Source organism: Numenius arquata, chromosome 15 (assembly GCF_964106895.1).
Source record: "Numenius arquata chromosome 15, bNumArq3.hap1.1, whole genome shotgun sequence".
Lineage (NCBI taxonomy): Eukaryota > Metazoa > Chordata > Aves > Charadriiformes > Scolopacidae > Numenius > Numenius arquata.
Window position 1 is genome coordinate 4,466,359 of NC_133590.1, and position 16,869 is coordinate 4,483,227.

Consider the following 16,869-nt stretch of genomic DNA (forward strand, 5'->3'; position numbering starts at 1 on the left):
TCTGCCCTGGTGAGGCCCCATCTGGAGCACTGGGTCCAGTTCTGGGCTCCCCAGTTCAAGAAGAACAGGGAACTACTGGAGAGGGTACAGCAGAGGGCTACAGAGATGATGAGGGGCCTGGAGTATCTCTCTTATGAGGAAAGGCTGAGGGACTTGGGTCTTTTTAGTCTGGAGAAGACTGAGGGGGGATCTGATCAATGCCTATAAATACTTAAAGGGTGGGTGTCAGGAGGATGGGCCCAGTCTTTTTTCAGTGGTGCCCAGTGACAGGACAAGAGGAAATGAGCACAAACTTGAACATAAGAAGCTCCATCTCAACATGAGGAGGAACTTTTTTCCTGTGAGGGTGGCAGAGCCCTGGAAGAGGCTGCCCAGAGAGGTGGTGGAGTCTCCTTCTCTGGAGATATTCAGTCCCCACCTGGACACATTCCTGTGCGACCTTCTTTGGCAGGGGGTTGGACTAGATCTCCAGAGGTCCCTTCCAACCCCACGTGATTCTGTGCATGAGGAATATGTCCTCTAGCACAGTTTTTGTTAACGGTAGGAGAAAATATTTTGTTGGCAAAGGAGATCTTATGTCACTTCTGTTTGCCTAGGGCAGGCTTGTGCAATGCATTACCACTCCCTTTCACTGCTGAGCTGCTTATTAATTGCATAATCAAGCAGTGATGACTTAACAAAAATTCATGTTGTTGTTCTGGTCAAATGGATAGTAGTGTTAGATTCATGGTCACTTTATTACCGGCCAACTCAGCATTTGCCTGCAGGAGAGACCACCAGAGAAAATGTTGGTCTTTGTGCCATGGTTACTGAGGCCCAACTCCAGTGACAAAACTGAACCAAAAGTCACCAACAGGCAAACCCCCACTGTGCAAGCATGGATTCACCGATGAGAATGGGGAAGCTCCAGTTCCTCTATTAGCCTTGGGGGTTTGGCAGGGACATGTCCATCGCTGGGAGGGCCAGGACTGTCCCTTTAACTAATGCTGCCCCAGCCCTCTGGTGCTGACAAATGTGCCATCTCCTGATAAGGCACAGCTCTGACCTGAGGGTTGGGTGGAAGCATGTGGAGCTCTAGGAAGGGAATCATTTTAATTCTGGGACCATAGATCAACTTGGACACTGTGTGAAACACAGTAAGAGGAAAGCTCCTCTATTTCCACTACTGTACCCCAGGAAAAGCTGGTGCGAGGAAAGCCCTGGTGCCCTCACCTCAACTAACGAGGGAGCAAAAGGGACGGAGAAGACTTTAGTCCGTGCTTTGGTTCTCTCTTTTGCTCTGTGCACATGCTGATGCTCCTGTGCATCATGTTATCTGTTTTCTCCTCTTGGGTTTTCATGGTGAAGCAGAATAGAAATAGAATAGAATAGAAACCCTCCTTGTTAATCCTGAAGGTGGGACTGGATGGGGTTTTGAAGGGCGGTAGGTGATGCACTGCTGGTGGAGCAGGAGAAGGCCTGGCCCGGGTGGCCCTGTCCAGGAGGAGCCGGGGGAGGCCTGGTGCTTCACCAGCTGCTGGAGGCTCCACTAGGAAAAAAAAAAGCAAGCACATGGGGTGGAGTTTTGCCCTAGGTTTTCCATTTAAATGGAAGTGCAGCTGGGGCGGGTTATACTGCGGTTATAAAGAAGCGAGCATTAAGAGCAGCTCAGCGCTGCCTCTCCCAGCATCCCGGGTCGCCTCAAGGAGGGAGCAGCGGGGTGCACGACGCTCCTTCCACCCGCACCCCAGCTTTCCGCGCTCCGGGGGTGCCAGCCACCCGAGGGAGGCGGGCCGGCACACAGGCCCTGACCCCCGGCTGGTTGCCCGCGCACCCGGGCAGCGGCTGGAGCCCCGCTGAGGGGCCGGCGGTTCCCGCCCTCCTCAGGGCCTCTCCCGGCGGGCGGGGCCGGCGGTGGGGCACGGCCAGGCCCGGCACAGCCGAGCACAACACAGCGCGATGGCGGGCGATCACTCTCGCAGCCTGGGCAAGGGTAAGAGGTAGCCTCGGCGTGCCGGGGCCTCCCTCTGTGGAGGGGGCGCGGGGCTGTGCGTGAGGCGAGTAACGGCGGTAACGTTGGGGCCGGTTCTCTTCTCTCTCCTCAGGCAGCGCGGCCCCGGGGCCGGTGTCCGAGGGGGTGATCCGGCTCTACAGCATGAGGTTCTGCCCCTTCGCCCAGAGGACGCGCCTCGTCCTCCGCGCCAAGGGCATCAGGTGAGGCCTTCCCGGCGGGCCGGTGTGGTGGCTCCCCGCCGGCCGCCCGGCCCCTGCTGCAGCCTTCAGGGCTGGCAGGGGCCGGTTCGAGTTTCCCTTCTGACCTAGGCATCGTAAACGGCTCTCAGTTAAACATTCCTGAAAGGACTGAACGGAAAGGGATCCCTGTGGGTGATTTTGCTATAAAGCTGGAATTTCTTAGGGCTTTTTTTGGGGAAGCGGTATCTTGCTGACATTGGAAATAAGGAGGCTGTGTATGAACTCAATTATGTGAAGGCCCAAAGTAAATCCATAGGGAAAAACCCCAAGCTGATTTTTTTTTTTTTTTTTTTTTTGTGTTTCACCTGCCATCCTGAATGTTTGCAGCAATAGCATTTGAGCTGGGGCTGGGTAAATGTGAGTAGAGCCTTAATGTATGTTGTTTGTTTTTGATGTAAGCTGCAGCGAAAATTCTGGGATATATGAATATTAAGTGTTTCTGTTATATTACCGCTTGGCAAAACACAATAGTGGGTGAGTGACCTTTTTTTAAAAAAAAGCAGAAATGTACTGTGTTCCTAAACGGTCCTCTCATTCCTGTGCTGTAGTAAGTTAATGGAATTCAGTACTTGTGTTTGCTTCTGTTTCAAGACAGCCCAGTTGTTTCAGTGTTTTTAAATCTGCACTAATGCTTCCCTCACTTTACAGCTTCAAAGTAACAGGGTTTTTCACCTGCTGATTCCCACCAAGTCCCAGCCTGCCCACTGCCAGGCCACTGGGATGGGAGTCCGTATCAGCATAGCGTATGCTTGCCACTCAGTTCTTTTGATAGCAAGATAAGAGCTGGGTTGGTTTGGTTTGTTATTTTGTTGGGTCTTTTTTTCCAAAGAGTAGGTGCATTAAAACTTCCAGGTCAGTTTAATTTTGTTTTTTAGTGTCTTTGGTCTGATTAGTAACAAGGGAGGTCATCCTCCCCCTCTACTCTGCCCTGGGGAGGCCCCATCTGGAGAACTGTGTCCAGTTCTGGGCTCCCCAGTTCAAGAAGAACAGGGAACTGCTGGAGAGGGTACAGCAGAGGACCACAAAGACAATGAGGGGCCTGGAGCATCTCTCTTATGAGGAAAAGCTGAGGGACTTGGGTGTGTTTAGTCTGGAGAAGACTGAGGGGGGATCTGATCAACACCTATAAATACTGAAAGGGTGGGTGTCAAGAGGATGGGGCCAGTCTTTTTTCAGTGGGGCCCAGGGACAGGACAAGAGGGAACGGGCACAAACTTGGACGTAAGAAGTTCCACCTAAACATGAGGAGGAACTTCTTTCCTTTGAGAGTGGCAGAGCCCTGGAAGAGGCTGCCCAGAGAGGTGGTGGAGTCTCCTTCTCTGGAGACATTCAAACCCCATCCGGACATGTTCCTGTGCAACCTGCTCCGGGTGGCCCTGCTTTGTCAGGGGGGTTGGACTAGATGATCTCCAAAGGTCCCTTCCGACCCCATATCATTCTGTGATTTTTTGAGCTGGGAGGTTTGTTTTAGTATAATGTTTTTGGAGGGGTTTTATTGCTACCTAGACACAGTAGGTGCCTTCTGGTAACCTTTCAGTTGTTTTGAAGGTTCAGCTATGTTTAGCAGACTTTGGGCTTACTAGGAATTTTCTGGGGGTCACACATACAGCACAGCGTATAACATGCTTTGTTAATATAACAGACGTATTTCCCCTGTGTCTTTTTTATCAAAATCTATTTTACCTTTGCCCTGCATGGCTGGTTCTATGTGAGGCCATAGGCAGGGAAGGATAAGTATGTAGGATGCTCTCCTGATTGCTCTTTGGTGTAAGGTCAGATTAAAGTTCAACTGTATTTCTTAATTGGAATGTGGCTTATTTGCAATCAAGTGCTGCTTTCTTAGAATGTCCCTGAACCTGCATGTGATAGGTGTGCTGCATTCTGAGCTTGACCTTTGCTTTTAGGGCTGCCTCTGTGTGCTCGCAGACTGTTCGTGTGTCTTTTATTAGTTTAACAAACAACTTGGTGTAAGTCAGTGCTGACTTTCTCCAGCAAAGGGAAGTGCTCCCTGGCAGTATTTCTATGTGCTAAATGCTTCTGCAAAGGACTTCAGGGAAGGCTCAGGAGAGCAGAGGAATGAGGATTCAGCCTCTCGTGTGCTGTAGCTGTTGTTGGTGCAATGACTGCATTTCACTGTGGTATGGAGTGGACTGTAGCAGAACTGAGCCTGTTTGGGTCTTGTTTCTTTTGCTCTTTTAGCCATGAAGTAATCAACATCAATCTGAAGAACAAACCTGACTGGTTCTTTGAGAAGAACCCCTTTGGGCTGGTTCCTGTTCTGGAGACCAGCAAGGGCCAGCTGATCTATGAGTCCCCAATTACTTGCGAATATTTGGATGAAGCATTTCCAGGGAAGAAGCTGATGCCTTCGGACCCATATGAGCGAGCCTTTCAGAAGATGCTCTTGGAACACTTCTCAAAGGTACTGCACGATCAGGGTGGGATTGTTTCTTACTTTACTATAGTGCCAAAAGCTGCAGCTCTGTTGCCAATGATGCTTTTGTCCTTTAAGAAAGAGGTCTTGTGTCTGGGAGAAGTATTTAAATAACTGAAGGGGGTTTTTGGGGTCTCTTGCTGTGAGCACACGCAAACCACAGCGTGTCTGAATTGCTCCCAGCGTTTATGTGATGGGATGGATGTCACAGCCTAGCTAGTGGCAGTGTATATGACTGAGGCAGGATTTTGGGCATCGTACAACAGAGGAAAGGTTAGTAGACCAAACTAGCTGAATGCTTGAGACCCAGGCAGTGACAACTGCTGTATTTTGATCTGAGTCTTTCTGTAGTAAGTACTGTGTGAATGCAGAACGTGAAGAGTGCCTGACCGAGAGAGCCTACAACGTGGACAAGAGATGGCAGGTGGCTGTAGACATGGGACATGTATAAGTCTGGTTTTGGCTCTCTGTAGGGATTGGAGGTGGGCACTGTGGCTGACTGGAAGTAACCTGTCTGTACCCTAAACATAGATAATACAAGTGTGCACTTTGAAGGCTCTAGGAAGTGAAAGAAGTCAACCTGGATATGAGGCAGCAGAAGAGAGGAAGCAATGGAAGATGCAAAGAGGGGGGATACATTTATAGAATCATATAATAGTTTGGGTTGGAAGGCACCTCCAAAGATCATCTAGTCCAAGCCCCCCTGCAATGAGCAGGGTTGTCTTCAACTAGATCGGGTTGCTCAGAGCCCTGTGCAGCCTGACCTTGAATGTTCCCAGAGATGGGCCATCTACCACCTTTCTAGGCAGCCTGTGCCAGTGTTTCACCACCCTCATTGTAAAAAAAAAAAAATCTTCCTTATATCTAGCCTAAATCTACCCTCTTTCAGTTTAAAACCATTACCCCTTGTTCTGTCACAACAGGCCCTGCTAAAAAGTTTGTCTCCATTTTTCTTACAAGCCCCCTCTAAGTACTGGAAGGCCATTATAAGTTCTCCCCAGAGCCTTCTCTTCTCCAGGCTGAACAACCCCAACTCTCTCAGCCTGTCCCCGACCCCACAGGCCTGCTTTCAGTTTATAACAAACCTTTCTGAATAGGCATGATGGGAAGAGGGCTGCAGGAAAGCATGTTACAAGAAATGAAATGTGTGCTGAACATTGGTTGTATGAAAGACATGATCTTAGAAAAATGTTTGTCTATGAGCTTTTAGGAATATAATGTAGTTAGGTGCTGTATGGTGATTTTGCTAGCAATTGCCAAATTAGAAAATGCACAGGTTTGTAGAAGCCTTCATATCCTGGGCTGCATGTCTCTGCATGTCTCTCTTTCTTAAAGTACTTTAAATTATGATAATTAAAGTGCATTTGGATTTTAGGAATGTGTAACTGGGCAAAGAGCACCACTCTGCACCTTGCTACTTTTTTAGATACTTTTCTGGTAGTGTGTAAAAATGGGAACTATGCCCTTCTTTTCATTATTCCCCTTTTATTACAGGACTAAAATTCATTAGTATTTGCATTCATTCTTCCTTGAAGCCTTTGCTTAGCTTTTATAAAGTAATGAATTTTATTTAACTCTTTAAATCTTAAAGATTTAGTTTGCATCTAGTATCTTAACATCTTCAGTTCTGAGTGAGTTGTATTATTGTTAATAGGAGCATTAAAACTTTATCCTTTCCTTTGTACAGATAACACCCATAGTTTTCAAGTATTTTGTGGCAGTCAAAGATGGACAGGACGCCACGGCACTGAAAGCGGAGATTGCTGAAAAGTTTGGCAAACTTGAAGAGGTAAGAATATTTCATGATAATGACCACATTGCCAGTCATTGTATGATCACTTTTTTTTCTTTTGTGCTTTGGCCTTTGGAACTAGATCTCCTCTCGTTTAGTTGGTAGTAACAGTAATGAACAATCTTTCAATTTACTCGCCCCAGCCTAGGATGCACAACAGCATCATTAGAATAAATTCAAAGTAGCTAAAAAAACTTCATCTGTATGATGAAGTCTGTGGACTTATGGAGTTTTTTGAATTCTAGCTGATTGCTGTTATCTTAGAAATCTTTTTCATGCTTTAAATGTAAAGAGACCTTGCAGCATGTTCTAAGAGCAAGGGCAGAGGAGTCTGAGCTGCTGAAAAGCATTTGTGCTGTAGCTCAGCTGAAATCAGTGCAGATACTCTGGTGTTGAAGTAAAATCTTTTTTGTTCAAAGGGGGTGGGAACAGAATTTTTTCAAGGGCGGGAAAACAAGAAAAGCTTCTATAGGCATGTTGGTGACAAAAGGAAGACTAGCGAAAATGTGGTCCCTCTCTGGAAGGAAACAGGAGACCTGGTCACCCAGAGCATGGACAAGGCTGAGGTACTCAATGACTTTTTTGCTTCAGTCTTCACGGGCAAGGGCTCTAGCTACACCACCCAAGTCACAGAAGGCAAAGGCAGGGACTAGGAGAATGAGGAACCACCCACTGTAGAAGATGGTCAGGTTCGAGACCCATCTAAGGAACCTGAAGGTGCACAAGTCCACAGGGCCCAGTGAGATGCATCCGTGGGTCCTGAGGGAACTGGTGAATGAAGGTGCCAAGCCACTATCCATCACATTTGAGAAGCCTGGCGAAGTTTCTGCTGACTGGAAAAGGGGAAACATAACCCCCATTTTTAAAAAGGGAAAAAAAGGAAGACCCAGGGTACTACAGGCCAGTCAGTCTCACTTCTATGCCTGGCAAGATCACGGCACAGATCCTCCTGGAAACTATGCTAAGGCACGTGGAAAATAAGGAGGTGATCAGTGACAGCCAAGATGGCTTCACTAAGGGCAAATCATGTCTGATGAATTTGGTGGCCTTCTACAATGGGGTTACAGCTTTGGTGGATAGGTGAGGAGCAGCTGACATCATCTATCTGGACTTGTACAAAGCATTTGACACTGGACAACAAGGACAACATCCTTGTCTCTAAATTGGAGACACATGGATTTGATGGGTGGACGACTTAGTGGATAAGGAACTGGCTGGATGGTCGTACTCAAAGAGCTGCAGTCAAAGGCTCGGTGTCCACGGTGAAACCAGCGATGAGTGGTGATCCTCAGAGGTCAGTACTGGGACCAGTGCTGTTTAACATCTTTGTTGGAGACATGGACGGTGGGATAGAGTGGACCCTCAGCAAATTTGCCAACAACACCAAGCTGTGTGGTGCGGTCGACATGCTGGAAGAAAGGGATGCCATCGAGAGGGACCTGGGCAGGCTTGAGAGGTGGTCCTGTGCAAACCGCATGAAGTTCAACCAGGCCAAGTGCAAGGTCCTGCACATGGGCTTGGACAATCCCATGTACAAATACAGGCTGGGTAGCGAATAGACTGAGAGCAGCCCCAAGGAGAAGGACTTGGGGGTGTTGGTTGATGAGAAGCTCAACATGAGCCAGCAATGTGTGCTCACAAGCCCAGAAAGCCAACCACATCTTGGGCTGCATCAAAAGAAGTGTGGCCAGCAGGTCCAGGGAGGTGATTTTGATGCTCTATTCTGCTCTGATGAGACCCCACCTGCAGTACTGCCTCCAGCTCTGGAGCCCCCAACATAAGAAGGACATGGACCTGTTGGAGCAGGTCCAGAGGAGGGCCATAAAGATGATCAGAGGGCTGGAGAACCTCTCCTATGAAGACAGGCTGAGAGAGTTGGGGTTCTTCAGCCTGGAGAAAAGAAGGCTCCAGGGAGACCTCATTGCAGCCTTCAGTACTGAAAGGGGGCCTACAGGAAAAACAGGGAGGGACTTTTTATCAAGGAGTGAAGTGATAGGATGATGGGTGACAGTTTTAAACTGAAAGAGGGTAGATTTAGATTAGGTATTAGGAAGAAATTCTTTACTGTGAGGGTGATAAGACACTGGAACAGGTTGCCCAGAGAAGCTGTGGATGCCCCATCCCTGGAAGTGTTCAAGACCAGGCTGGATGGGGCTTTGAGCAACCAGGTCTAGTGGGAGGTGTCCCTGCCCATGGCAGGGGGGTTGGAACTAGAAGATCTTTAAGGTCCCTTCCAACTCTAACCATTCTATGATTCTAACATAATCTGTCCCTTGTGGAAATCCAGCCCTGGGCCGTGTTCTGCTACAGTGGTATAATGCAACTTCAGCAGAGCTCCAGGAAGCATCAGCTGGATTTGCTGTATTGGCAACTTCACAATCCTGATTTAGTGTCAGTAGTGGTTCTTGGCAACTCTGAATGGCTCTCAGACTTGCCTTTACCATGAACCCATTCCTTCTGTGTTTTTAGCAGCCACAACTAATGCTTCTCTGGCTCAATCGAGAAGCATTCCTCTGTAGTGTTTCTCTTCTGGTGCAAAGCTACCAATAGCTTTCTAGTACATTCCTTATTCTCCTGACAGTCCTGTGCATTCTGCTTCCCCATCCACTTTGTCTTGCCAAATGGTTTTCGGAGTAGTCTTGTCTGTCTGATCAGGCTGATGCTGGAGTAGTGCAGCTGACAAATGAGTTCTTGGGGGAAGCCACATGTGTTTCGCTTCCCTGAAATGCAAATCTATTGAACATTAAGGAAGTATTAACCATCCTCCTGCTTTATTAATGCTGTGAAATACTTGCTCCTCCTTTAGTGTCTCTATTTTTACTATGCCCTGAAGGATTTTGCAGGAGCAGCTGAAGGTCAGCTGAGGATGGGAGGAACAGAGATATTCAGGAGATATTCAGAGATACTGCAGGAGATATTCAAGAAGGAAAGCTTTTGGAAGCACTGCTGGGTTTGGTGTGCTGCTACCCGGCAGAGGGAGCTGTGTTCACGTCTCTGGCTGCGACTCTCCAACTGCCAGGTTATGTTCTGCCAGACACCTGGTAATTCAGCCAGCTTGATGCTTCCTGAAGGACTGCTTTAAAATTTCTACTAGATCATGGGGATTAGGAGACAGGGATTAAATGCCATAGGAGTGTTGTCCAAATATGTTGGGTGTCCAAATTTGAAGACAAAGATTTGTAAGGTCTCTCGAGTTCCATATTTCAAATGCCAAAGCATGTTAAAGCATGTTAAACTTGGATGACTGTGGCACTTGAAATGTATCAGAAACATAAATGTAACAGGAGAACTTGCTGTGTTCTTTGTGGCCCTGCTTTCTGTGCTGAGCTGGGGGGATCTCTTTCTGGTGTATGTGGATGTTACACTTGCTTCCTGTTCCCTTTGCACCTGGAATCAAATCCAGTCCTAGGTGTAATCTTAGAAATGCTTTCCTGACACCACTTGGCCTCAAGTGCCATGGGAAAAGAGTCAATGCTAAAATGGTGTTTTAGTTTACCTGGATGTTAAATTTAGCTGGATTTATTGCACAGGAAATGCATGCGCATTGCTAGGTTTGATTAGCCTGTGCCATTAGTGCTTTTTGACAAGTAAGAAATCACAAACTGACAGGTTCTGAGAGTTAAATTCCTTTTTGTTTGTGTACAAGCTGCAGCTCGCTAGCGATTCATGTTTTGTGGCAGTTTTTGAACCACTGGAGAAGAGCTGGACTGACAGTGTATGAAAGAGTTAAACTTGATACTACAGCTACTTTATTGACTAGCTCTGACTCCCCAGATATTCAATGTACAGCAGAAACATGCTGTATCTGCATTATTTGCTGCCTGATCCCTTCAGTACGCCTACATTCCACTACAAGGTGGGAACGTTTTGTTACTGTAGTGTCCTACTGCAATAATTTGCTTCTGAGGGCAATTGTCATCTCTCGCCCCTCACAGATTCTGTCCAAACGCAACACTGTGTTTTACGGTGGGGACTCAGTCTCCATGTTCGACTACATGATCTGGCCGTGGTTTGAACGTCTGGAACCATTCCAGCTGAAGGAGTGAGTATCTGGCCTGGCTTCTAGTGCCTACTGAAGCGCCTCAGCATAAATATTCTTTGCATACACTCTGCAGCAATGAGCCGCTCCTGGGTGCTGCTGAAGAAAGCTTGTGTTGTGTTACAATTTGGGGGAAGGATCTTCTCAAAAGAGAGAGGAGTTGTTCAGGGATATTCTGTAAACAGGCTTGCTCTCACCAACTCTGCCTTACTACTAAATAATTTTGACAGATCTGGAAGAAGTGGTCAAAATACAGGACTTTCTCTCCATCCCTGACATCATAGATGAAACTGTTTTTTATTTGAAGGGGATGGAGGTGTGGAGGCCTATGCAAGAGAGAGGAGAGGAGAGAAGAGGCTCATGCATTGTGGAACACTCAGCCATTGCACACAGCATTTGTTTCAAGAATCACCATTGACAGAGCATTCCAGAGGGAGGCAGTGGTGCACAAGCATCTGCCCTCTACTCAGAGCAGAAAAATGAGAGCTGTGTTTTTTGCAGTGGGGATAACGTAAGCAAAAACACGTTGATCTCTTGCACAATGAGTGCTTATATGTGTTTTTGCTCTGCTTTGCAGAGTGCGCAAGCTCTGTAGGAATTCTTCCACTTTCCAAATGCTAGTCTGTCTTCTATGACCTGATATGTATTTCCATCATCTGCTCCGAGCTGAACACTGTATTGGGAGGGAGAAAGCAAAACAAGAAGTAAAACAGAACTGCTCAAGCTGGTTTTCTTCCTTGATTCCCTCCAAGTTTTCCATTTGCATTACTCGGTCTCTTTCCTTTTCTTGTAGCGCTTTGAGTCACACCCCAAAGCTCCAGCGCTGGATGGAAGCCATGAAGGAGGACCCTGCTGTCAAGGCTACAATGACTGACCCACAGACATTCAAAGATTACCTCCAGCTCTACTTGAAGAACAGCCCCGAGGCATGTGATTATGGGCTCTGAGGTGCCAGTAGGCACATGCTTGCTGAAGTGTCAGTGCTTGTTTTCAGTGTGAGCTGTGGGGATCTAGTGTAATTTGGCATGGGCTCTTCTGTAGTTGCATTTCATAATGGGGAATAAATCTGTGCTGAAAAGGCTGAGAAACCTTCTTTGAACTCCACTCCTTACTGTCCGGAGGAGGATGTGCTGGCTTCAGGCAGGAGATGGAAAGGCGTTGCTGGGCATGTGTATCGAGTGAAGGAAAATGTTGGCTTTACTCAGAGGTGATGTTCTATTGTCTGTGGCCTCTTTGCAGGCTTTGCTGTTGGGCAGTTCCTGAACTGTCCCTCTTTACTTAAAAATTGTAATAATGGTGTCTTGAAAATAAATAAAAAGGAAACAATGTTGTCTTTAGACACAGTTTTTTCTTTCTCTTTCCAGGCAGGTGTGAGTCACTGGAGACTGGTTGTGCAGAGAGGAGTGAGGCACTGTAAAAGATAAAAAAAATAGCATGGTCTCTGAAGTTAAGATGCAGTAATCTAGTACAAACTGTCCTCCTCTTTAGACACCACTGAATTTGACACCCTACCCACTTGTCCCTGCTGAAGTCCTGTTTGCAGGGACCATCTAGTAATGGCTTCCAGTTTGAGCTAGATTTGCTAATGAAGTGTGTGGTTATAATCCTTCTCTGCCCTTCTGAAGTAGAGTGGTGTTTGTTTTAGATCCTAACCTCAATTATCATAAAGGCTGGAGTAGGGAGAAAAGCTGACAGAAACCATATCCTGAGCAGAAGGACGTTTGTTTTCTCTTCTGCTCCAGAACTCAAAGCATTGCTATGTATGTCAAGGTGTGGATGAAATAAGAGAGCTGAGGTAGAAGTTCAGTCAGCATTATTGTGTGAGCCGATGCAGGCAGGACACAGGAACAACCACAAAACCATGGATTAAGGGCAAAGAACAAATTTAATCTCAATACCTCATGGATCGGGGAACCTCTGAAGCAGCACCCGGGCAGAGGCAGGCAAGCAGGGGACGCAGACACCATGGAGCAAGAGAGAGTCCTTATTAGCAAGAGAGTCCTTGTTAGCAAGGGAGTGTGAGAGTAAGAGAGAGCTCTCACTTGCTGTTCGGGCCTGTATTTCAAGGCTTCTGGCAGGCAGAGTTTTCTGCTGTGCTTTGATCTCTTCAACAGCAGGGCAGGAATCTCAGGCGTGTATGATAAGGTGCCCCTGAGTCCATTCCAGGCCTGTGTTATCTAAGTGCAGACGTTCTACTTGTTGAGCACACAGAACTAAGCAACAATTAGTGTGATAGATGTCTTTTCCAGCACCCCATGCGCGGGTCACTTGAGCGTATTTACAGTCCTCCTTGCTAATCTTCCGTTACTTTCCCACAATTATATACTGGTGGTGTCTTGCTCCTTGTGAAGGAATTAATATGTTCTGATCCTGCCATTTGCCTGCTGGAATAGAGCTTTGCAGTTGAAAGTGTTTTAAAACTATCCTGTATGCTAATAGAGCAGAGTGGGGACAAGATTATTTGAATCAAAAGTGGGTTTTTTCCCCACATAGGGGACTAAAAGAACTATGGTCCATTCTGCTGTTGCTCAGCTGTGTCTTTCTCTCCCTGACAGACCACTAAGAACCCAAACTGGCCATAGTTCCAGGAAATAGGCACGCGGAAAGAAATAAGGCAGAGCAGGGCTGTGGTTCCTGTGGTGCTGAGGCAGTTGTCATCAGGTACACAAGACCGTTCCTATCAGTCTCCCATGGCAATGAGGTAAGGCAGCATGGCGGAAGGTGGTGGTTCATGGTTTTCCTGGTAGTTGAGGCACTGAATCCTTGGAGCTTTTCTGGAGGAAAACCGGACTAATCTTTTTTCACCTTTGACGGGTTCTACCCCAGCACACTAACTCTGAGGGAGTGTGTGCTTGTGTACCGTCAGGTAGGAAAGCAGAGATGAAAGACAGGTTTGATGAGGAAAAAGAATTAGCAGGAACTTGGTCTGTCAGCTTGTGGCTATTGGAGGGGATTGTTTATGCTCTTACTAGCTTTAATTCAAACTATGCAGGTTTTTCCTCTCTTGTTTATCTTTGTGGCTTTTAAACAAATCTGGCACTATTTAGAGAATTACTAATTACTCTGCTGTTTCTTCCAGAACACTGATGTTCTTTAAAAAAATTTCCCAGTCCAGATCTGATGCTCTGCATGTTTTGTAGATTGTCATTGGAGAACCCGGAGGAAGCACAAAGCTGTGAGGTGTGTTCTCAGAACATGGATAGAGGCTGTTTCATTAGATGAAAGCAGAGTTTGAGCTTGATGAAGCCACTGTCCCTGAAATGGTGTTGGTAGGATCTCGGTGGCAAACTTCCAAGGATTAACAACTGCAGAACGTTTTGGTTTTATTAGCTGTTGTGTAGGGCTTGTTAAAGCTGTTAGTAGGCTGTAAGTTGGCTTCTATAAACACGCTAGGAGTATGTTGCAGTTTGCTCCAGTGTATTATTGGATGTTAGTGGGAGATGTGACATTAGGGAGATCCAATAATGGGTTAAGAGCAGAGACTGGCACCCAAAAACTGAACTGTTTAGGACCAGACCATGGTAACCCAGAGACTGTGTTGTCTGAACCGAAAGATGTGCTCTCCCCATCTTTATTTAGTGGCTGTAGAGTCTACCATTACAAATATGCTACTTCAGCAAAAAAAAGTAAAATGAAATATTCTACCTTATAATTTAGTATTAAATATCAGTGTTCTAAATCCCCAGGCAGACAGCTGGGGTCCTGAACTCATTACAGCGCACCAAGAAATGCAGGCCTCAGGCAAAGTGTTCTTGATGTGGTAATGAATACGCAAAGGCTCTGGCCTACTCTTCAAAGGAAAGGAAAAGTTACGCTGAATGGACTGGCTCTCTCCTTTCAGGGTGGATGGGTGTAATGGATATATCTTATTAGTTTAAAGAGGCTGAGAAAAGAAAACGCGTATCCTCAGTGTTGATCAACAGAGGAAAAAGGTGGAAGTTAATAATGAAAGGATCAAGCAGATGAACAGCTCTGCCCTTTGGTCAGAGCTCTCTTAAAACCTTCTATGGATCCCATTGTACAGCAAGTACTGTACTTACCTTCTGCTCCATGTTTTGCCTTTGAAAGTTGTTGTTGTTGCTATTGATTTCAAAAACAATGGTGAATATATATATTTTTTTTGCGTTCCCCGTTGTTGTGCCACCAAATATAACCGGTCTCAGCACAGGTTAGAGGATAAAAAATAAAGTTTGTTGTCAGACAAAGAAGGACGGAGGCTGTCTTGTAAAAGTAGCGAGTTTAGGAGAATACTTCAGATTAGCAAGGTGTATTGGGTCTCGTTCTGTCCTGCATTTGTAGCATGTCCCTGTATCTCTTCTGATGTCCTTAAGACGGTTGTTGGTACCATCATGCAAGATGTTATCCAGCCTCTTGTTCTTCTTTATCATTTTGGCATCCCTTATTATTGACACTAAGAGCGAGGTAGAAGGCAGCCAGGAAGGAGGGAGGGATGGGGATCCGAAGCTGTCAGATCTGGGAAGCTTTGCTGAGTTCTGGATTAGCTGGGTGGAAACTTAGGTGAATGGGACTGTGACTTTGTGGGGAAATCGTTGAGAAGAGTGTGTCCGTGGAGGTGTTAGAAGTATCTGTGGTTTGTGTGCTGGAAGTGGTAGTAACTGGAGATACTGGTTTGAAAAGTCTCACGTCACATACTAAGGACACCTGAAACACTTGTGTGAAGTCCAGACAGGTGCCTTTGGCCTTGTTGCTTTTTCTAATCGATTAAAAAGGAAGAGAAAAGGAAATCTCAGCTCCTTGCCGAGTTTTGCTTAATGTCAGCTGCTTCCGTGTTTCATTTGACAGCTGTCTGTGTGCTCATCAGAGGTACCTGGCTGTGCATGAGTGCATGTGCTGGGCACATGGTGTTGGCACAGCGTTACATCTCCCAGGCCTGCTCTTCCAGTTTTACACTGTCATCGCGCCTGTAACGTTCCCCTGCATGACCAAGGTCTGAGAACTGGCTGTTTTCTTACCCTGTCTCCTTTCTCTGCTAGTAGCCTGATTATTTCGCCATTCTGTTCCTTGGACATTGGTTTCACTTGGGAATGGCTGATGAAAATGCAGTCTCTTTACAGTCATGAGATCAGATGCAATTTTATTAAACCATCCCCAGTTTCTGTAAGATGGAAGCAGTCTTTTCTACTGCTGGTCCAAAGCCAACAGGGATGGAAGTTGCCGATCCACCCGAGTAAATTAGTAATGCTAATGTTGTTAGGATTTTTTCCCTCCTAAAACACTTTGATGTGTTAAAATGGGAATTTTAAAACTTGTCAGTGAGATGCTGCTGTGTGTGGGGTGGAGTGTGACAGGGACAGTGTGCAGGGACGCAGTATCTGAGGCCACAAGGAAGGTAGAATTACGGGAGCGATGTACTGGGTGCTGTTCCCAATTATCTCCTGATGCACACGAGGCAGTCGGTGAGAATTACAGCACGTGCTCCAGGTTTACATCTTGGAATCACCGCTCTTGGCAAAGCTGATGGAAAAAGGGATCTCTCCAGGGAAAATGGAGCTAAGAAAAGGGGCACTGAACAGCCACAAGCTGAGCAGGGAGCAGGCGGTGTTTCCTGTGAGCTGCGAACCATTCGCATGAGTCACCTGTGTGGCTGCAGGGCAAAGGCGTAGGAGGGTTGGGGGAAAAGGAGAAAAGAGCTGTCACCTTCACACCACCTGAATAATCAGTGAGGACCAACAGTTTGACATTTTGGCTAAATACTGTCCTTCCTGCAGCTCTGCATACATTCCCGTTTCCCCAAAGGATGCTTTTGTGCCTTTCCTCCTGTCACTCAAACCACCCTCAGAAGGAAGCTCTCAACAGGAATGCACTTTGGGCCAATCCCCAACTCAGAGTGTGACTGTTCTTTTTTTTTTTTTTCCTCTACATTCCTCACGCAGCTCTTTTCTGTGCCTGTTTAGGCTTGGAAGCAGAGTCTGTCTCCTCTGACTTGTAATAGCTGAGGCAGGGTGATTAATCAGCTGTTTCTCCTTGGGGGAAGACAGCTCTGATATAACCCATGCCTTCAAACCCACAGGCTTGGTGCCTCTCGGTTCATGTGCTTTAATTAGCCTGGCTGTGTTGTGCTGGTGCATCTCTGCTCTGGATCAAACTCTTCACCTCCAGAGCTGTGCAAGGTGTGGCTCTGGCAGGAGACAGTCAGTGGTGGGGACATTGGTAGGAACCTGCATGTGGACAAGCCTTGCTCTTAGAATCATAGAATTGTCTGGGTTGGAAGGGACCTTTAAGATCATCAGCCTAACTCTGATAAAAACCATCACTAAACCATGTCTCTAAGCACTATGGCAACCCGTCTTTTAAATCCCTCCAGGGATGGTGCCTCAACCACTTCCCTGGGCAGCCCATTCCAAGGCTTAA

At 46.7% G+C, this 16,869-nt stretch overlaps 1 protein-coding gene across 2 annotated transcripts; it reads left to right on the forward strand.

Annotated features, from left to right (window-relative positions):
* Positions 1–1,885: 1,885 nt before the first annotated feature.
* Positions 1,886–11,835, forward strand: LOC141472106 (glutathione S-transferase omega-1-like). 2 transcript variants are annotated; one of them, XM_074158917.1, is made up of 6 exons: positions 1,886–1,972; positions 2,085–2,193; positions 4,432–4,654; positions 6,354–6,455; positions 10,394–10,500; positions 11,291–11,835. In XM_074158917.1, exons 1-6 carry the CDS (start codon positions 1,939–1,941, stop codon positions 11,442–11,444), a joined length of 729 nt encoding a protein of 242 aa, XP_074015018.1. In that variant the 5' UTR covers positions 1,886–1,938; the 3' UTR covers positions 11,445–11,835. The 2 variants fall into 2 exon arrangements, with proteins under 2 accessions (XP_074015018.1, XP_074015019.1); XM_074158918.1 differs by lacking the exon at positions 6,354–6,455 and having other exon boundaries at positions 1,939–1,972; positions 11,291–11,801.
* Positions 11,836–16,869: the final 5,034 nt, after the last annotated feature.